This window comes from Thamnophis sirtalis, unplaced genomic scaffold, assembly GCF_051295495.1.
Source record: "Thamnophis sirtalis isolate CommonGarterSnake01/CBP01778 unplaced genomic scaffold, rThaSir2_p1.2 scaffold_7, whole genome shotgun sequence".
Taxonomy (NCBI): Eukaryota; Metazoa; Chordata; class Lepidosauria; order Squamata; family Natricidae; genus Thamnophis; species Thamnophis sirtalis.
Window position 1 is genome coordinate 43,674,758 of NW_028261387.1, and position 23,051 is coordinate 43,697,808.

General features: G+C 39.2%; 1 protein-coding gene across 2 annotated transcripts in view; it reads right to left on the reverse strand.

Moving 5' to 3' along the window:
* SLC6A17 (solute carrier family 6 member 17) overlaps nucleotides 1-21,969 on the reverse strand; it is a 35,047-nt gene extending 13,078 nt beyond the window's left edge. Inside the window, exons 1-4 of one of the 2 annotated variants that reach the window (XM_014056012.2) lie at nucleotides 21,257-21,969; nucleotides 17,435-17,559; nucleotides 8,887-9,296; nucleotides 9-166 (exon numbers count right to left, since the gene is read on the reverse strand). In XM_014056012.2, the coding sequence (XP_013911487.2) occupies nucleotides 9-166; nucleotides 8,887-9,166 (438 nt within the window). In that variant the 5' untranslated portion in view covers nucleotides 9,167-9,296; nucleotides 17,435-17,559; nucleotides 21,257-21,969. The remainder of the gene's footprint in view (nucleotides 1-8; nucleotides 167-8,886; nucleotides 9,297-17,434; nucleotides 17,560-21,256) is intronic. The other variant, XM_014056013.2, reaches the window with a different exon arrangement.
* Between the last annotated feature and the right edge of the window lie 1,082 nt (nucleotides 21,970-23,051).

Below are 23,051 nucleotides of genomic sequence, written 5' to 3' on the forward strand. Positions count from 1 at the left end.
TCACTCACTAAGAGGCTGGCAAATCCAATGCCACCTAATCGAGGGCAAACGTAATTCCACACTCCTATGCTGCCCCGGCGGATTCTCTGTCCTACGGCCAGTTCCAGGAAAAACAGAGGGAGTCCAATAAGGATGAGCAGAATGAAATAGGGGACTAGATAAGCACCTGAAAGGGAAAAGAATGTTTAATTAGATACTTTTTTTTTCTACTACAGATCATAAGAAAAAATCACCCAGCCCTGAACACTTGTAGGCAGACCAAACAGCATGCATGAGGCAAAGTTTTAAAAATCCATTTGGGGTTTCAGACAGCAAGTGGCTTTGGATAGCTCTTCAGAATTAGACCACATTTTTATTCAGCTCTGAAGCAAAAACCTTGCTTTTATCACATTACTTCATGGCTTTTTATGTTTCCCCAACGGGAAATGGAGAAATAAACAACTGACCACATCTTCTGTTTTAAAATTGCTTCTGTTTTAAAATTACAGAGTTGGACATTTAAGGCTCTCTGAGGGAATGACATCTATCCCATTTCAGATAAATACATGCAGTGGGATGTAGATTTTCTGCAAAGAGAAAGAAATTTATATCAAGAAAAAGGCTAAAAGAAAAAGTAAAAAGGGCTTCCGGGTGTGGTGATATGGCTGGTTAGTTTTCTCCACCAGGGGCTCCACAAGCAGAAACACCAGGAGACAGTTTTGAGAGAAATTTCTCTGGAGGAAGGAGAAATCAGGTGATCGCCCACTTCTGCTCTGGACAAAAGTTTCCCAGGAGAGGGAAACAGGAACTGAGTTACTTGTGACCAATTGCAAGTTTAACGGCTTAGGAGCCAAGGGATTTACAATGTACCCTTAACTGCTCTTCCACCTAACAGACATAAGAGAGATAACCTAAGAGAGATACTCAAATGGCAGTGAAGATTTTGGTGAATGGCTTACTTTTCAAATTAAGATGGGAGGGGGGGTAGATGCTATTTTAGATTTAGGTTTAGGTTTATTTGATTTATATGCCGCCCTTCTCCCAAGGACTCAGGGCGGCGTACAACATTAAAAGAAACATATAATACAAAAGTTAAGAAGAAATTAAACAGGATATCCCAAACCCAATTAAAATTGACAATGACACATTTTTTTAAAAAAAAGAATTAAAAATTAAAATTAACCGTAATCAATAATTTGATTTGTTTTGTTCACGCCAGGCTGGCTTGCTGGAAAAGCCAACTTTTTAGGGTGCATCGGAAGGACCGGAGGTCAGGGATTATACGAAGCTCCGGGGGCAGCTCATTCCAGAGGGAAGGCGCTCCCACAGAGAAGGCTCTCCCCCTGGGGGTCACTAGCTGACACTGTCTGGCCGACGGCACCCTGAGGAGGCCAACTCTGTGGGATCGCACTGGATGATGGGAGGCTACCGGTGGCAGTAGGTGGTCTCGCAGGTACCCTGGGCCTAAGCCATGGAGCGCTTTAAAGGTCATAATTAGTACCTTGAATCGCACCTGGAAGACAACCAGCAACCAGTGCAGGCCGCCTAAAAGGGGTGTAACATGGGAGTACCTGGCTGCCCCCATGACAACCCGCGCAGCCGCATTCTGGACCAGTTGAAGCTTCCGGGTGCTCTTCAAGGGCAGTCCCATGTAGAGAGTGTTGCAGTAGTCCAGGCAAGAAAGGATGAGGGCATGAGTGACTGTGCACAGAGCATCCCAATCCAGAAAGGGGCGCAACTGACATACCAGGCGAACCTGGTAAAAGGCCCCCCTGGTCATGGCCGTCAGGTGTTCTTCTAAACTAAGCCACGTATCTAGGAGGACGCCCAGATTGCGGGCCCTCTCTGAGGGGGCTAAAATTTCTCCCCCTATCATCAAAGATGGAACAAGATGCACAAATCGGGATGATGGAAACCACAGCAACTCTTGGAGGGATTGAGCTTGAGCCTGTTCCTCCCCATCCAGATCCGCACAGCCTCCAGGCATTTAAAGGCATTTCAGTTTAAAAGTCAAAAGTTTAAGAAGATTGTGATCTAAGAAAGTTTCAAATTGACAAAGGGGACAGAGATTTCAAAAATAGAAGAGTTTTTTTCCCCCTGACAAAGTGCCTTTGAAAATAGTAAAATTAATTAGATCACATCTTCCTGGGAATGTTGTTTATTTTTAACGACAGTAGTAGCTGAAAGGTTTTACAAAACAAGAAGAAAAGAACAATATGAACCATGTTGTGGGACTGTAACTATAGAGAAATAATTGGGACTAAAGTGTTAAGGATAGAAGCAAAAAAAAAAAAAAAAGGAGAAACCTGACTTTTACTTTCACCACAGTAATTGACACACTTTCATTTTTTCATCATGGCAACTATAAAGAAAGTTGCCAAACTGGGAGACAGATGCAGGAGTTCACTAGGACAACTTATAGATAAGGGCATTTCACCAGATTCATTGCAGAAAATATATCATTAATGCCTTAAGAGGGACACGATTTGACTTGAACAAAGAACAATCAACTAATATCTTCACTGAAGAAGGATTACAAACAGTTTGCCATAATTTTGGTTGAAAGATTGAAAATAATTTTACAGGACTTTGTTATTGAAGACCAATATGGGTTTTTATCTAAAAGACATAGATGCAAAGAAAGCCTTTAACTATTTAAATTGGATTATTTTGTTTAGAATTCTGAAACATACTCTATGAACCTTGGAGTTAATTTTATTAAATGGTGAGATCTAGTACTTTTCAGAAGGAACAAATAATTGTTAATGGAGAACCAACAAAACTTTGGGGAATTCAAAATGGATAAGACAAGAATATCCACTGCCTCCACTTTTGTTCATTTTGGTTTTTGAGGTACTTAATAGAGACATAAGATCAGAGACTTATGGGGTTGTTATTTGTTGATAATTAAGGGTATTTGCAGATGATTTGGTGTTAGTTTTGGAAATTTCACTAGAGAGAGTAGAAACATGGAAACATTAAATAACTTTTGTATATTAGCAGGAAGTTTTACAAGCATAGAAAACTGATGGCAGAAAAAAACTTAGTGGTCTATCAAATCTGTCCTTTGAGTCTATTTGGTTTAATTCATTCATTCATTCATTCAATTATTATTTTTATATTTAATTAGCTTTATTTTTTATTTTGGTCAGATGAGTTTTTAATGTTAGAAATGGATATCAGATACATAAACCACTCAAGGTCTGCAGTGATTCCAGCAGCATATAAATTGATGGGTAGATGGATGAGTAAGCTTTTTACAATAAATATACGTGCGTATTTGTAAGATAATCATCAGTTTCATTTTCAGATAGACATTCAATGATTGTGCTAAGTCATCATAAGCCTTATCTGGTTCTGATTCAGGGCAATGCACGTTTTATACATATTTTGTAGCATAGCATGTGGTGTGAGCCCAGCCAGATGTGATTTACTTAATAAATAATGGTTAAGCAAAATATTTCTCAGCAAGCTATCCGAGCCAATGTCCTCAACAACCTCACATCTACCATAATCATATGCTGCCTTTTGCATTTATTGTCCCCACAGCAGCTCTGTGCTGAAAAAGAATAATTCCTGGAAATGCTAGATGAAACTTCTTCATAAAATATTCTTAAAATAGCAGCACTATAATTCTTACATTAAATGGACAGAAAAGAATTAACTGGGTAGATTGAGAAATATAAATAGCTGATCAGAAAATCTAAAAATATTAACGCTTGGAAGTTGCTCTCTAACATAAAGTGAGCCTTCCCTCCTCCTATTAATATTCCAAGCACATTCAGCATCAGCAGGTTTTAAAAACCTCCCTTACATTCAGAATAGCTGGATAAGCAGTTTGAGAAAAAATAAATAAGGCACCCACACAATACTATTGGTGCAATGCATGCCATAGCTCTGAGAAAGCTAGCCCCCCACCTCAAATCTTTCTCACCCCTATGAAAGCTCCAAACAGGTTGCATCTGGTTAAAAGTCCACCAACCAAACAAATAACAGCATGTTTTCCCCCATGGTCACAGGAAAACAATATAACCCTGAAATACCTTTAAAGCATAAACCTTTACATCGCTAACTTAAGTGAATCTCCATAACATTCCCTACAGCAATAAGGACTGCCATTCATTGCTAAACTGCTTCATACTTTGATCAATACTGAATGAAAGGGTCAGTCAAATTTCTACGCAGTTGTGCACATATATATAATACATAAATCCTCTTTCCCAAAACTGTGCTTGGAAAACAAATATATGGCAAGGTTCCTTCTTAATACAACAGCACTCTCTGGTGGCCCACCAATGAACAGACATCTAGAAATGTGGACAATAGTAAGGAAGGGCTGTGTGGCCAAGGTGAGCTTCACAAGTGGTTGCTTAGGACTACACATAACCAGAGACCCATAGGCTGAAAACACCTGCATAAACAGATTTTAAAAATAATTTTACAGATGAAGCTTTGGGATAGCCTGATGTTCAGCACAAAAGGCTGAAGCACAACATTCAAGACAATGGCAGCACAATTTTATTGAGGTATATTCAATAAAAGTGCTCTCAGATAAATGCAGATATGTTTGCACTTTGTATTATTTATGTAGACACTAGACTTTTAGCTTTTAAATATTAAAGAAAATCAAAATGGTTAAAAATAGAACCAGAAACAAATGATTCAAAGCAAATTAACAATATAATTCCATGCATCTTCTATTATTAGTGAGCATAGTCTGCTGGACTGAAATTCAAAAGAATGAAATGAGCATCAGAAGTAGATGATTGGGACTTCCAGTTGATGTTGCAGCAAGAATGGCTGGAAAATAGCGGTGCTCCACTGGGCTCCGTGAAATTTAGCCAGCAACTCCTTGGGTTTAAACTTCCCTGAAGGGGAGGTGAAAAAAGAGGTGTTTCATCGATCACAAGGAAAACACAATTTCCTCACTGATCCAAAGAAAGCTCTCCTGAACCATGACCCAACAAATGCGCGCATGACAAAAGCGCGCCGACAAAACCGTGGCGCTAAAACCGCGATGTCATCAACGCGCTGACAACAGCGCACCGACAACAGCGCGCCGACAGAAGCGCGATTTAAGTTAAGGTAAGGGTTAGGTTTAGGGTTAGGTATAGGGTTAGGTTTAGGATTAGGTTTAGGGTTAGGGTTACAGCGCGCTTCTGTTGGCGCACTGTTGTCGGCGCGCTTCAGCGCTCATTCGTCGGCGCGCTTTAGAACTCGCGGTTTTGTCACCGCGGTTTAGTCAGGCGCGCTTTTGTCGTTCGCCCTTTTGTGGGTGAACCATGAAAAGTCACTATTGGGAGAAATTGCTTTTCTAAACTTTTATCTCTAATGGGTGACAATCAGCTGTTTCTGGTTTTGTATATTCTGTGGAAAGCTGGAATTAGGAGCAGGGGAACCATCTACTGGAGGAAGAAGATTACTGCACTATACAAAATCCAAAAGGAAATGAAGAGAAAGTAGATAACATCTGAAAAACTATCTGACCTTGACTTTATCTTAGTAGGCAATTGGAATGCTAGGAAATATTTACTGAGCTTCTTGAAGATTCAGAAGGCAAATTAAAGTAAACACTAAAACTCTACTGGAACAATATACTGAAAAGCGGATTGGAAGATTGGAAGAAACTTTGTGGGCTAAATTGGATTTGGATTATTAACATTACATGATAGATCATCTTACAAAGCAAAAGAAGAAAAGTGACAAAAGAAGAGGAGGAAAAAAAGAAAAAGAAGAAAAGATAAATAAGATTTTAAAATCTGGACAATTTGGAAGGTGTAAATTGGAAATTACAAAGACTGAAAAGCACAAATTTATAGACATTTTGGGGACTTGGAGAAATAACTTTGGGATTGATTAGATCTTGCTAATAATTGATATGTTTTTTAGAGTTTTTACATATTGTGATATTAGAGGAATATTAATTTGTTGCAAAATGACCCAGCAGGAGACAATAAAGTTTTATGAAGGAATGTTAGACATAGCAATAAAGAACTATAAGAAGTTGATGGGAATATTTAAAGATAAAGATGTGAAAGTAGAGGGCACTCAACAAATGGTGGGAAAAGATGAATATGATGCACAGAAGACAGCTGAGAAGTTAGAAGGAGTGGTGGAAAGGACAATGCAAAATAAACAAAAAGATAGAAATAAATTAAAAGCAGAGAAAAATACTGAAAAGACAGCAATGACAAATACTAAAAGTCAAATAGACAATCCCTTAAGAGCTTATCATAGAATAGAGCGGGGGAAGGGGGAGCTCACAAAAACAAAGAAAGGATTATGGATGGATATTCAAAAGACGCAGCAGAAGGAGTTAAAGCATAAGACAAAGGAAATAATCAGTTTGTGTAAAAATGTTAAAAAGACATAAGATTTCAAGAGAGAAATATAAACAAATCCCCCCCCCACAAATCAGTAAATGATGAATTCTAGAAAGTCTGAGAGATGATGGAGAGAGAAACAATATTTTGTAAGGTAGTAACAATATTGTAAAATAATAGAAATAAGTAGAAAGTTTAAATTGGGAAAATAATAGCACACACATATATAATAGAATTTATTATAAATACACTTATATTAAGATTAGGAAATGGAAGACAAGGACTAAGTATATTTTAAACTATTATTATGATTAACAGGATGGAAAAATATATTGGGAAATATAGCCCATAAAGACTGTAAATCCAGGGGATTTAGATATATAAATTTGGGACTGATTAGATCTTACTGATAATTGGTTTTAATTCATTTATAGAAAGTTGAGATATAGAAAATGCAGTGGAACACTGAGTGACATATATAATATCAAAATGTTAGGAGTTAATAAGTATATAAAAGAATATATTACAATTATATTGAGCACATTAAGGTTGGGAGTTAGAAGATAAAAATTTTGTGTAAGTAATTTTACTATTACTGTGAACACTCTGTGGAAAATATGTTAACCCAGTCAAACACACCATAATAATTCATTTAAAAAATCTGATATTAAAAAAGAAGATTGTATCTGAATTTAAAAGCTAATAAAGAAGGTGAACTCACCCAGGGAGTAGATTTCATAAAACCTCAAATATACATGGCACAGTAACCTAATGAAGACTCTGAACATGCTCAGGGACCAGATGGCAAACTACCTGTGGGCTGCTGGGGGTTCGCAGAGGTTCGGGAGAACCTCTACCTAAGATTCTGTGCAGTTCAGAAAACCCCCAAATCCCACTCCTGGCTGACCCCGCCCACCCCTCCCACGAGTCCCCAATGGCCCATTTTGGATGCAAGTAAGTGCAGGGTGTGCGTGGAGGCTCAGGGACGGCGAAAAATGGGCCTACTGGAAGTTCAGGAAGGCTGGAAACAAGCCTGTTTCTGGCCTCCAGAGGCCCTCCAGAGCCTGGGGAGGCCATTTTTCACCCTCCTAGAGACTCAAAGAAAGCCTCAGGAGCCCGGGAGGACAAAAACATCCCTCCTCCATGGTGCAGGAGGCTGACTAGGCCATGCCTACCATGGCCACACCCATCCAGCAGCCGGGCAGAGACTACTTGCAATTTTTGAAGCACACCCCTGCCTATATCTATGTTCTTCAAGTCAATGATGGGGGAAAGAAATCATGTGAATGCAAGAATAATTTTCCAACAAACAGGAATTCTCTATTCAAGAACGTCCAATATGCTAAGATGGTCAGAATTAGACCAACAAAATTCTAAGAAATCAGCAAGAGATAAACTCTAGAATCAGATGCAATCAGATGCAAGTACCAAGGCACATACCAACTATGTAGAGGATCAGCAACTACAACTAGATATAATTTGGGTTGTACATTCAGCTGAACAACTGAGGTGCTTCGTTTCATGGAAATATCCAATAAATGCAGCATCATTTTGTCAGCTCCTGAGCACACAGTGTTCCAGAAATTTTTTTTTTTTTAAGGAGCTTTCAACACACTTTCAGTAGAAAACTCTCTATGCAGCATATGTTATGTTGGATTATGCATGAAAAAAAATTGAATGTTTTAGCAGAAAAATTATGATATTGTCTACCATAATTAAATGTGTTAATTACAAAAATAATGAATGTTATTTTTATAACAGCAATTACAAAATACAATGCACCAACATTTTTTGATAAAAAATAATCTTGTCCTACATTGCTCCCCAGATAAAACAATGCATTTGCTCTGGAGTTTATTTGTTTATTTATTTATCCAACTTCTATAGTTGCCCATCTCAGCCAAATGACTCTGGGCAGCTTACAATTCTTATTTTTAAACCACTCTCCGAACCATCCAGTTTTTAGGAGATCTGCGAATTTGCAAGGTGTTTTTTTTAATTGGTGCATATGGTTAATTTAATATTTATTTGTTTGTTTGTTTTGTTTGTCTCACACAAGACTAAAAGCAATAAAGTCATATAGACCCATATATCTAATGAGGTGGGGAATACAAATTTCAAATTATAACTAAAATTTGGGGAGGGAAGGTTACAAATCAAAGAAATGAAGCCTACGCACACACATTCAAATGATTCCCACTGTATTAGCATTTTGAGAAGCCCTAAAGACTAGGCTCTTTACCCATGCCACTAGCAATACAACCAATGCCATTTTCTTCCTTTTTGTTTCCCTCCAAGTTTTCTTTGCCATCATTTTTTGGTGCTGTTTTTGTGGGGTTTTAAAAATAATTTCCTCATCCTTAACTTTTTTTAATCAATTGTAAACTGAAGAGCCCCTCCGGGTTACCTAAGGATCGGGAACCTCTGGCTTCCAAACCAGAAAATTTGGTCAGCCCAGCTAATAATGGAGGGTGAAGGGTGTACATGTGTAGTTAATATAACACGTGAATCATGGCTTTCAAGGCAAAATGGCCTCTACATTAGAACAGAGAAGCAGAGCAGACGCCTCCTCTATTGAGCTTACCTCCACCATTCTTTTGGCATAAATATGGAAACCGCCACACATTCCCCAGGCCCACAGAGTAGCCTATTTGAGCCAAAATGTACTGTAGCTTGTTGTTCCATGCCGGTCTGTCATCCTCTGCTTCTTCCCCGACCTGCTGTTTGTTCCAGTTTTCTGAAGCCACATTTAAGACACTGTGTCTGTAGTCCACAGGTTCCTCCAGAGCCAGTAGATCAGCCACTGACTCTGTGACAGGCTCATTGCTCTGTTCTCGCTGAGTTACTTTGCTGCTCTTAGGCATTGAGATGGTCTGGTGTAGCCACTTATAGATTAAGTACGGATTTATTCCAAGGCCAGGTGGAATCAAACTTTAAAAGAGCAAGGGCTGGCTTTGCAGATAACACGTCAGATGTGAGTCGTTTGTGAGAGACCTGCAAAATAATACACAAAGGAAAACCAATTAAAACATGGTCGGGTGCATTACCACTTTCTCCACTGCTCATCCATCTCTGTGTGCTTCATCATCCTTCAATCACACCTGCAGACGTGGACATTGCCTATAAGAGTCAATTGTCCATAAGTCTTAGTTTTGCATTCTTAAAAAACAATTTCTTAGTCCATAATGCTTGAAAAGATGCTGGCAATACTTGGTGGAACCATAAAAGATAGGGCTGGAGATGGGAGACAGAATTTAGATTTTTTTTGGTGGAAGCCATTCCATTATATACAATATGCTAATATATTTGCACAATAAAAACAGGTAGTAGCTTTTCTAGGTACAGATATTGGGATAATTGGTTATTTGAATAGTGATATCAAGTATTTAATTAATTTTTGAGAACATTCATCGTTTTGGGCATATTAAGTAAAAAGAGTATGAAAATTTTATTTCATTTCAAGGTTAAAGGAAGATCGTGCACCTATTTTTCATTATATCCAACAAAACCTTGAAAGTTGTTTTGATTTCTTATTGTTTTGGTACTGAAATTTAATACATGTGGGCTGGGGGGATGGGGGGTTACAAAAAGAGGGTTTGAGGCATATGTGGTCCATCGCTCCCCCACTCAGCTATAAAGCAACTTTATAACTAGCCACCCTTCATTTTGATGCCTCCTTTTCCAATCAATGAAAATCTGAGGATTTACAGTAGTTTTTAATCTAACATTTTTTCCCCAAGTGCATGCAATGCCAACAATGTGTCAGAAACTATTTAGGTTAAAATACTGCAGCAGTAAAGAGCAGACCAAGCTTTGGCAGTTCTCACATAAGAGCAGCCAACATTAAAGTTATCTTTTTGTTGCTGACATTATCAGAGCAACTAGAATGGCCAGAAATCTTCTATTAAATTGCCCGTGACACTTGTACTACAGATAATATCTGTGAAGTGTTTGGCATTGCATGTGAAGCCATTGATTACTTGGCTTTGCATTCAAGAACTATCATCTCTCAATAGAAAACCCTCCCCCAGCTGAACAGAGCACAGTCCCTCGCTTTTTAATGTGTGCACCAGTGGTGGGATTCAAAATGTTTTTACTACCAGTTCTGTGGGTGTGGCTTGGTGGGCGTAGCATGGCTTGATGGGCGTGGCAGGGGAAGGATACTGTAAAATCTCCATTCCCTCCCCATTCCAGGGGAAGGTTACTGCAAAATCCCAATTTCTTCCTGATCAGCTGGGATTAGGGAGGCAGAGAATACGTGGGGGCAGGGCCAGTCAGCGGTGGTATTTACCAGTTCTCCGAACTACTCAAAACTTTCGCTACAGGTTCTCCAGTACTGGTCAGAACTTGTTGAATACCACCTCTGGTTTGCACCCTGAATTCCTGGTTCTGAACTATTTCAAGACTGATGCAAATTAATTTCCCTGAAAACATATTTTAAAATGAGATTATTAAAAAGCTATTTTCACTAGCACTTTCCTGCTTGCGTATAGTTTGGAACAACTGAGGTTGCTCCACAATGTAACATTCACTTTATTCTACAAATGATAACCAATAAATCCCCATGAGCGTCAGTGGGCCAAACACTAACCTCTTTGGTGCCCACAAGGATTTCTGCTCCATCTGATATTTCATGTATTATTATTAAAACTATTTTAAAATATAAAGTTAATAACTGATATATAAACCCAAGAGGCATTGTTAGGAGGGCGGGAAGCTAGAGATGATAAGAAGAAATCCACTACAGGTAGTCCACAACTTACAACCACAATTGAGCTCAAGATTTATGTTGCTAAGAGAGACATTTGTTAAGTGATTTTTGCCCCATTTAATGACCTTTCTTGCCACAGTTGTTAAGTGAATCACTGCAGTAGTTAAATTAATAACAGGGTTATTAAGTGAATCTGGGTCTCCCATTCACTTTGCTTGTCAGAAGGTTGCGAAAGGAGATCATGTGACCCCGGGGACACTGCAACTGTCATAAATATAACTCAGTTGCCAAGCATCTGCTGGCAATGCTGTAATGGTCATAAGTATAAAAATGGTCATAAGTAACTTTTTTCAGTGCCATCGTAACTTTGAACGGTCACTAACTGAACTGTTGTAAGTCGAGGACTCCCTGTAGTTAGCCTTCTAATAGACAGACATTTTGTCAGTGTCCATGCTTATCTTTTTGTGAGAGTCCCCACAACATGCTTTCAAAATTTCAAATGTATCCATCAAAGAAAAAAATTGCTGCTTCTAATATAGCCGTGATGGCAAACCTATGGCATGCATGCCACAGGCGGCACACGGAGCCATTAGTTTGGGCATGTGAGGTGTTGCCCTGTCAGATACAGCACACATGTGCGCACTGGCCAGCTGACTTTAGCTTTTATTTTCGGCCATTATTCGTCCTCTGGAGGTTTCCCTGAAGCCGGTTTGCCTGTAGGGCCATTTTTCGGCCTCCAGAGGCTTCAGGGAAGCCTCCTGAAGCCTCCAGAGGGCCTCCAGGGGGGACTGGGGAGGCCGTTTTCACCCTCCCTAGGTTCCTAGAAAGCCTTGGGAGCGTGGGGGGGGCGAAAAATGGTTCCATCACCCGCCAAAAGCGGGGAAAGGGCGGGGTCGCACATGCATGCACAGGGGGTTGCACACACATGCACGGGGTGGTGGTGGCACGCATGCATGGGGGTTGCGTGCATAGAACGAAGGGTGTGGGCATGTCCATGCATGACCCCTTTGCACTTTTGGCACGCGATGGGAAATAGATTAGCCATCACTGTAATATAGGATAGGCCAGAGGTCATGCAGTTTCCCTTCCTTCTCCTGGAAGATTAAATCAACTAAATTTTAGTTTTGCTTTAGGAGATCCTTGGCTTGTCATTACGTTGTGTTTATTCAACTCGTAAGATAATTTCATTAATAATCAATATATTGTTTACACAGACATCACACAGAGTTGTTAGAGTATATAAATTAGTTTATATTAAGCTAACTGAAACTAAATCCAAGACAAAGAAGGAGATGCTACTCGGAGGAGAGCCTTCTCTGTTGCGGCTCCGACACTATGGAACAATCTCCCCGTGGAGATTCGTACCCTCACCACCGTCCAGGCCTTCCGCACAGCCCTCAAGAACTGGCTAGCCCGTCAGGCCTGGGGATAAGTTTACTTTTACCCCTCCCGAATGCTGAGTGAATGTTGAGTTTTACTGTTTAATTTACTTTTGTTCACATTTCTTTTGTATTGTCCTACACTCCCCTTCCTTTTTGATTGTAAGCCGCCCTGAGTCCCCTCAGGGAAAAGGGCGGCCTATAAATGTCCAATAAATACCTAAAATACCTAAATGCTGAAGCCTAATTTATTACACAATAGGTTCTGCTCATTCTAATGGCTTGGCCATTAACATTATTATGTTTTAATGACATTATGTTTTAACATTATTAAGGATACAAAGCTAGTAACCAAGATTTTCCTGACTTTAACCAATATTTTCCTGACTTTAGTAAACTCAAAGGCAATCTTATGTTACTTAGGCTATTTGAGATCATAGAGAAAGATGGATTTTCATGGAATTCCAATTAAACTAATCTTAAACAGGAAGAGAGAGTATGCTTTTCTTGTGGATTTACTTTCCTTTAATAATTTAGCTGCAATAGCAGTGACAGTAATGATCCAGTTTACTGTTTTCCCTGTAATGTGTTTTTTGTGCTTTGCAGATGTTCAGTTGTTCTTAACACTGTGAAATAAGAAAAGAGAAACTGCTACTATATATGGCAAAATATTCTTCTCACTGAGCGTATGACATAGAAGCAATATTGCGTAATATTTTAAAACAATATCAGCATTCATCAAGAAGAGGAGAGAGTTTTCTATTTGTTTCAGGGGATTAACGTTCCTAAATATAATAGCTATAGAAAGTTCTTAATTCTTCAGTTGTTCTGCTTTAAAGACTGCATGGCTTAAATATTGCATCATACTAAGCAAAAGCTGTGCATCCCTGCAATGAATGCCACAAGCACTGAGAGAACCTAAACTTTTACCAAATTAAATTGCGCACATTCTATTTCAATTTAATTGGGGAAAATACTGCAATTGATTGTATGTATCAGTCCCAGGTACTAGTGATACAGCAAGTTCAAAGACTTGTTAATGTCTCTTAGCAACCAGCAGCCTAAAATAGAATGGACCTGGATGAGAAAATGTGAGATCTCAAAAGGAATGAAATAATCAGGTGAGGAAGCAAAATAGCCCTTAATATTTTATTGCTAAGTATTTTTATTCCCTTGTGAGGTCACAGAAATCCACTGGCACGTCACTTCTGGAAGTCATTGTTATTTGAGCTGGTTTTCTTAAATATGACCAATCACAATTGGTGCTAGACTTGGTGCCCCTTCTGTTTTAATAGATTTTTATATTTTTCAATAACTGACATAAACCTATGAAACAGTCAAAGACTATGCATTTGGAGATTTTGATCTGATTTCTGAAAATTCTGTACAAATATGTTCATTTTTCTGTTCATTATTCCAACAATATACCATGTTTTTTTCCTCATTTTATATACATTCATATTTATTCTATATTTTATCAGAGTATATCATTTTAAAATCTCTTTTTTGCTGTGGTTGAACGTTCCTGCAGATATCTGCTCTTTTAAGATGTCCCCTCTCTGAATATTTGAGAAGATACTGCCTCTTCAAAATATTCTAAGGTTCTTTGATAAAGTCCTTATATTATTCAAAAGGATATAAAATTTAGGTTTACACTTCCCTTGGTCTGAATATCCCACTGAAGAATTATCTCAATGCACAGAGCAGATATAAGATATAAAACAACTGATAATAAAAATGGTAATTATATTATTAATGCATGTTGTTTGTTACTAATATTCAGGAAACATACAATGTTTAGCATTCACAATTACATCCAGATGCTGGGTCCTTGATCAATGACCTCAGCTGGAGGACAATTATTAGAAACCAGCCCAACCTACAGTTGGGCTGTCAAATGTTAAATAAATTTAACATTATAGCAAACATCTGATAATGTCTGGTATTCATATAAGTAGCTGATTATTGTCCCCTCTAATGAAAACCTGTAAAAATATATTTCACATTTTTACAGGTTTTCATTAGAGGATACAATAACCAACTACTTATATGAATACCAGACATTATCAGATGTTTATTATTGAGTGGCAATACAGACTACTATAGCTTAACTTGCAAAGTCTTAAGAATCAGTTATTCATAGACAAGAGTGAAAAATTGTTATAATTTGATTGTTTGCCACTTAGAGTCACCTTCATGGGATGGCCAGCTATGTAAAATAAATAAATCAATAAATTCTTTCAGCCACACAGAAAATGCGTTTGAGACTTGAGATTAAAAAAATATAGCAGATTCACCCTAATCAATAAAGTTTTAAAATCAGAATGGAGCTGTTCTTGGTACTGATTCTTCTAGCAAAAGCTATTATTATCGTATGGAAATAATCTGTAATAAAAAGAATAATCAGTAGTGTGGCAATTAAAAGAACAAATGTATTATTGCATAAGTTTTCATAGATCACAGTCCATTGCACCAGCTGCATGTGAATCTGATAAAATTAGCAGTAATTCACAATAAAAGTTGTACACTTTTATTTGTTTTTGCTGCAAGACTACTATAGCAATCGTTCTAGGAACCATCCTTTGGGGATAGTCTCCCTGTATTTTTCTTTCAATACACCATTTAAATTATCACTGGCTCCAATTTTTCTCTATATTATCCTATTTCTCTATTTCTCTCTAATGAAATCCTTCTTGAGGGCCATATCCATTCAAATGCTTAATTATCTCAATGACTCATTGAAGCATGCAATGTGCTCTTTTCTGTAATCATGGTAAAAACGTACTATTTAGAATCACACAATGCAAAAATAATGCTAGTATATAACAACAAAGCTAACTTCAGTATCTCATTAGATTCATCCCCAGAAAGATACTGTATGTTCAGCATGTACTGATCATGCAGAAGGAACAAAGTGTGGTGGTTCTTAAGTAGCTAAAACTAAATCATTAGGGAGCAAGATGGAATTGGCTTCTTTGAATCACCACTCGCAACAGGTGTTTCCTGGCTTCAGATGTTGGCCATACTTTATTTACCTCCACTGAGCTTTGATTATTACTTTTGTCTTAGTATCAATAGATGCCTTTATATCTATTCCCCCCTAATTCTATAAAACTATTCATATACCATGGTAGCAGTGTTCCAATATCTCAGGGGTTGCCACAAAGAAGAGGGAGTCAAACTATTTTCCAAGTCACCTGAGGGTAGAACAAGAAGCAATGGGTGGAAACTAATCAAGGAGAGAAGCCACTTAGAACTGAGGAGAAATTTCCTGACAGTTAGAACAATTAATCAGTGGAACAGCTTGCCTCCAGAAGTTGTGAATGCCCCAACACTGGAAGTTTTTAAGAAGATGTTGGATAGCCATTTGTCTGAAACGGTATAGGGTTTCCTGCCTAGGCAGGGGGTTGGACTAGAAGACCTCCAAGGTCCTTTCCAACTCTGCTATTGTATTGTATTGTATTGTATTGTTATTCCACTTTAAAATGACAGCTTTTCTTTGTAAGAATAAGATTGTTTTTCTCTCCAAATAGTAACACAGGAATTCTAAGCATGTTATTGTAATTAGTAGGTATTGTTAGTATGACTAAAGCAATCTAATTCCCCCCTTTTCCCCATGAGTTTATCTATGCTTTGTGTAGATTTGCATGTAGCTATTGTCTTCTGAATAATTCCACTGAATAATTCCACTGCAATCAAGTAGAGCAAATATACACAAAGAACCTCTTTCTACATGGTTTGTACCTACTTCTATATCCTAGATATAGTATCAATCCAAATTGCTGCAAGAGTACAACTTTGAGGACTAATTTCTAACACTGAGATAGTTGCAGTCATAATTCCTCTTTTTTTAATGCAACTTTTCTCAACTTTATACTCTCCCATTGTGCTGGATTTCAATTTGCAGTCAAAACATGATTTGCAGTCAAAAACAACTCAGGGTCCTATTTGATTGGAGATTGGAGGTACTCAACATATTTTAAAGCCACCAAGTTACATAAAACTATTAAACAAATGTTTGCTAATGGTATTGACTGCGAAACAGCCACAGTAATATTAATATATCCACCAGGAGTAGAACAAAGAAACAAAAGTATTGACATAACAAACGAAGCTGAACAGTGAAAGAAAATTAGGCTGCTTTCCAATTTATTTATTTCAGCAACAATCCAGTTGGAGATACACAATCGGATTTAGATAAGTGAGAGCTGTTCAAGGATACACCACATATAGAACTGCTATAAAGTCCTTTTATAGATGGAGAGATCATAAACCTACCATTATAGCTACATTTTGCATGTTAAAGTGTACTAATTTGTATAGTACTTTTGATTCACATGTTCATGTTTTAGGGATATTGCCTGTGAAACATCTGCTTTACAGCAAATATATACAAAGGGGTATTTATTGAATGAATGTTGTACCTGCAGTTCTTAAATGCATGAGTAGGAATTGCCATGGAATTTGGCATAGTAATACATCTCAGCTGTCAGTGGAGGAAAGGTTTTGCTAGCCTTTTAAGATTAAAAAGATAACTTTAAAAACAATCCTTGATCAAATATCCAGGAGCACATTTCACAGCAGTGAGTGATAGTTTTCCAATTATATGGTTTGTTTTTGCCTCTTCAGCATCATTAAATAGATTAGAATAAATTATGCAGTTATAAAGATACAAAGTGTATCAAAAGTCAAGCCCTTTAGGCAATTTATTATATAAATTACATTAAATGTACAAATTTTCTTCTAAACACTTCCTTACTTGATCAACACATGACCGTGGACTACTCCTAAGCACTGTAATATTTTTCTCTAAAATATTAATAAAATGTATTGTGATTGACATATGGTCTCACTTTTATTATTCATATATATTAAATCTGTCTGTTTTGCAAGCTTAAATGGATTGTGATATCCAAGTCTTTTTCTTAATGTATTTAATTGATGCAATTTTTAAAAGCATGGCATCTACACAGTTCCTTGATCTCACTAGCGGTTTCACAGAATATCTTTCAAAGAAGGAACAATAATATTGTTACACTCACTGATGGTGGAAATATCACCTTCAGAATTCCCAGCTAGTATGGTTCACAATTATGTTGATCTGGAACTAGAGGGATGTAGTCTTGGCATATCTGATGGACACCAGTTTGGGGAATTTGTTGAGAACCTAGAACGTTGAAGATCAGAGGAAAAGTTTTTTCTTAGTCATTAATTTACTGGGTAATCCTGAGAACATAATTTCCCAACCCTACTTCTCTATGTAAAACATTAATAGTAAGTACCTATCCTCAAGTTTGTTGTAAGTATAAACACACTTTTTAAAAGGTACTCATTTACATTCTAAATGCACATTTTTAATTAATCATTGTATTACTAAAAATAGAAAGTATCACAGTTTACACAACTCCACTGCTACTCTGTTTTATTGACTACAGCCAATGCCTAATTAATAATGTAAAAGGGTCGGCAGGGAAACAATGAGTTAAAGTGAATTGGAAAAATATATTTGAATGCTTTCAATCCCCACTCAGAAGCTTTTATAAAAGTCTTTCCTTCATCTCTCATTTAAAAAATTCCACAGGAACATCAATGGTCTAAAAAAGAATAAGTGAGACAAGTCATCTAACACAATCTATATTTATTTCTTGTTGGTATTATAGAGAGCATTCATGAGCTTCAACAATATGACCCTGTTATTTGAAGGCAGCAAAAGCCACTAATCATATGACTTACTAAATGCTATGATTATATTTATAAAATGATACTTTTGACTTGAAGCCAAAGAACAAATTGGCATTCTGATGTATAAAACCACATGGCTCTTTCTATGGAAAACTGTTGCAGGGATTAAGTGTTAAAATCAGGGCATTTAACAGGAAAATAGTATAATCATGATTAATTATAGTAAAATTTAAAATACCAGTGCTTTAGCTCTATTAGCTATTACTTCCCAACTATGCCAACATTGTTTCATATTTTAAATTAAGTACCATCTTTGTGATATAAAAAATAGTGTTTTATTTTATTGTCCTTCTATTACATGCAACTTGTGAATTTTATTTAATGCTGAAAACAGAATTGGATACTGTAATTATATACTTTCACACAGAACCAATTCGCTTATTTGATGTTATACCCTAGAGGTATAATCTGCATGGTACCTGGGAAGGTATACTCCAGCTAAGTCTACATCCTTTCTCCAAGTTCATCCTAAATCTTGCACATCGCTGATATTGAATCTTTAACACAAAGACACCTTCCCCTTTTACCCTCATTTCTACCCCATGAAAAGCTGTAAAAAATTCATAAGTTTGTCTATAGTGACTTTTTAGCTGGTCCTGAAAGAGAGACAATTCCACTGCAGACTTTGGAAACTATGCTTTATCAAAGAAAGATTGTGTATGTATTAATATTCCCAGGATTAGCCATATTTCCACATGCTCCAGCTCATATTCCATAATTAGCACTATCCTGAGATCTAGAATTCCTGTAGGCCAAAATGTTCTGCTGCAGATACAAGACATGGAGTCACCAAAAGAAAAGAGGACACTTGTGTGGAAGGACAAGATAAGACAGGCAGATGGAGATGGTTCTGCTGAATTACGTGATGATTCCCACAGGCCCCCAGCAATGCTTCTGTATGTTTAATAATGTATTGAGCACTTTTAACTAAGCAAAGTGCTGTGCCATTTTTAGCTCACCCTCATCCCACTCTTGCCAGCAAAGAACCTTGTGTGATCCATCACTGTGGATCATTTGAGAAATTGGATCAAAACAGAATCAGTCCAAGCACACTGAGTGAATTGCTGAACCAGTCCCAGAATTTTTAGACCCTGTAAATATTGACTTTCATATTAATGAATGGGTTCTTTGGAAGATATGCTGACCCGATCACATGAAAGCTCTATTATTTCCTTGAGGGCATTGAATTGGACAAAGAAATATTTTTAAAAGAGTATTTTCCAACAGCTAAAATAGATTTCAGGCTAATAAGATATTTGACTATCAGCAAAACAGAAATATCTGAATTATTATAGGGAGGTTTATCTAACTTTACAATGTGCAACTTAAGTATGTAAATCATCAGGACACAGAGTGTTGTTATGTCATAGTAATATGTTGCCCTGAAATTCATTTGTTCAGAGGGCTGCATAGCCTAGAATGGCCTAGATGCCCTTAAAGATGGACTTTTTAAAAATAGCCTTTCCAAACTCAGTACCCTCTGCCTAGGTTAGGAAAGGCATTTATTCATATTCTGAAAGAGAAAGAGGCATTTGGTATTCCTGATACATAGGTTTTCACTGTCCAGGCAAAGCAGTAGATAGAATTTCTAATTTATAGAGTGAGAAATGGGAAATGTTGGTGTGAAGGATATATAATTGAGTAGCTACAAGGACACCAGAATCTGACACACATTCAGGTCAACAAAGTGCACAAAGTGTGCACAAGTGTGAAGTGCACACTTCAGCATTTGATTCTGACTCAGAGCCAATTCTGTTTAGACACAATGAAACTACCACATCAGACAGCATATCCTGGACTATGGCGCGCAACAATAAATAGTTGGAGGACGGAAGTATAGATGCTACATGGCCTATTACATTTCCCCAACCTAGCTTGATATTTTGAATTGCAGGTGAAAGTGCTACCTATCTCGTCATCAATACTGAAGTCGTATTGCCCATCTTGCACCCGGAATAGCAAGGAAGTACAAAGGCTTTCCAGATTAATTTCAGACAAACATGTGATAGGACTTCATATATACCATTCCAACTGAATGTTTGTGTTCACATGATTCAGAAGACAAACAGAATCATAAACTAACCACACAAGTTAGATTTCCACACATTACACTTACATATAATTGGCTAGATAGTTAATCTGTGGTGTTGTACGACATTATTAGCCTATAGGAGAAATAAAACAGTGACCTGTATTTTAGAAAATTACTGAACAGTCAGAAGACGTCTCTATTTTTTCACTCTGTTTCTAAAAAGCAAAGACATTGAGGCCTGTAATTCCTAAGACCTCGGTATGTTTTATTAGAATTCATTTTTTTAAACTTTCAGCCTCTTAAATTATTCTGCATCAGATTCAATATGAATATGGGTGCAACAAATCATTTTACAAATGCACATTTTTTTAAAAAAAAGTAAGACAAATAGATTAATACTCCCCCTTCCCCCATTTCAGTCCATATTTAAGCTCCTCAATTGATTGGACCTGAATTGATTGGACTTCTGCTATGAATCACCAATAGGGAGGAAGGCAGAACTTGAGCAGCAGGATTTGAGCTCCATCCCCCGTTGTAATTCAAGAGGGTGGACCGGTTTCTCCTTCCCTTCTCAATGTTAAGATCAAGGTCAAATACAACCTCTGAGAGCAGAGATGATCTTTGCACTCTTTCCTTCCTCCGTTTTTCAAATCTGGGTTTTCATCACAGGGACGGAGCGCTTCCGAGGAAGCCAGAGACCTCTACTCGGGCTTCCAGGAAGGGCCGTTTGCTCGCCGACACCTCCTCCCTCCGGCTTTACTCCCGCGGCGCAAGGGTGCGCGCCAAGGCCCGGCTCCTTCGGTTCCGCATCGCTTGTTATTTTTAGGCTTCAGGTGATGCGCCCCTCCCCCCTCCCCGAGGGACTTGTGCCATTTTCCACCGTCAACCTGTCGGTTCTCCCCGAGATCTTCTCGTGCTTTCTCGCCTAGCAACTAAGAAGAGTTCCGCCGTCTATCTCCCGGGAGAAGCGTGCGTGGAATATGCCGGAGGAGCCTGCCTGTGCTGAGGGAGAGAATCTGTGGAAGGCGAAACAGGAAAGAAGCGAGGGATCGCGGAGGAGAAATCTGCCCCTACCTACCTACCTACCTACCTGGGGAGAGGCGAAGGCACGAGATGCCCGTTTCCCTCGGTGAAGGATAGCTGCTTGTCCGCGGATCCGTCCGTCGCCCCCTGTGCCACAACGAACTTCTCCGCGACGAAAAAAACAAAATAAACGCGCGGAGCGAGGGAGGGAAGAAGGAGCTGAGCCCTTCAGCCGAGCACCTGCTTAGCGACTGGCTCGGGAACGGAGCGGAGTTGGGGCTTGGAAAGCGAGCGGCGTCAAGGCTCCGGGCTCTGACGCGCGCATCAGCTGCTCAGGTCTGCGCACCGCACCGCGCCGCGTTTGCCCGACCCTTTCCCTTCTCCTCTGGTGGCTCCCCGCTCGCGTCCTTCGGGCCGCTTGTGCGGTTCTCGCAGGTTCAGCAAAGCCCTTTCTGGTAGCGGTGAGCGGCGGAGCAGCCAGCCCGGTTCTGTCTTTCTCGGTGGCTGTCTAGGCTGGGAACCGAAGCCTGGAGCGCCTGGGTCGTGAGCGCTTCGGAGAGGCTTTCTTCACCCAGGGAGGGCTCCGCGTCTTTTGCCTGGGCGGGGGTGACGTAGGTTTGAGTCACTTAGCGATGCGCGTCAGTGGGCTCAGCGCGGGGCTTTTCTTGGCAACATCAGCCAGGCGCCCTTATGGGACGGAGCGCCAAAATAAAGAAATAAAAAGGGCGGGAGCGCTGAGGCACTATTCCCCAAAACCTAAAACGACGCCCCAAATCAGCTGGCTGAGACCGTCGGCGTCCCCACATCTGATGCTTCGGGGGTGGGGAGGCGGGACTTTCCCAGAATGCCTTGGACCGCTTTGGCCCACTGCGGGAAAGGGTCCCCAATATTAATTAGCTGAGAAGCTAACGTTGCCTCCTTAAAGGGATTTTGATGGCCGTTCAAATCAGGCTTTTTACCTAATCGTTGCTGCCCGATCTCCGAATAAGGAGCATCTCTTTGGCCCTCACCTGTGGGGATTCTCAGTCCTCCAACCTGAGAGACCGCCTCCTGCCGATTACCTCCCATAGACCGATCAGATCTCACAGGTTAGGTCTCCTCCGGATTCCATCTGCCAGCCAATGTCGGCTGGCGACTCCCCGGGGGAGAGCCTTCTCTGCTGCAGCTCCAGCCCTGTGGAATGACCTCCCCGTGGAGATCCGGACCCTTACTACCCTCCCGGCCTTCCGCAAAGCCAACAAGTCCTGGCTGCTCCAGCAGGGCGGGGGGGGGGGGCTTGTGAAACATCCAGCCCCACGGAAACTGTGAATGTTGGGTATTTTAAAGTGTTGTTTTTGTCTATTTATCCCCCTTCCCTTGTTTATTGTGAGCCACCCGGAGTCCTATGGGAGTGGGCGGCATACAAGACAAATAAACTAAACTAAACTAAACTAAACTCCAGGTCATGGTTGTCCCAAGGGTGCTTTTTCAAGAGGCAACTGGACTAGATTTTTCCTTGGAGACCTTTTGCTTCTGGCTCTAACTGGATAGTGAGGAATGGACAGATTTATACTTCTTGCAGGCAGCTGGTCATTTGCATTCTTTTTAGAGAGTCCTTGAGGCCACTTGGAGGTTTATTGTGTCTTCAGGGTCACCCAAATAATACAAATGGACACAAAACCTTTTTAGAACTACTGGAAGTCTTCTGTTAGTCCGCAATTTGTCAGGAAAACTCTTCATATTCCCACACTATTCGAAAGTGTTCATCCCAAAGTGCATAGCTAAATGTCTATGGAGGTTCTTGGTCATTCAGGTCATGGATGCTTTTTCAAGAGGCAACTGGACTTCGTTTTTTCTTGGAGGACTTTCACTTCTCATCCAAG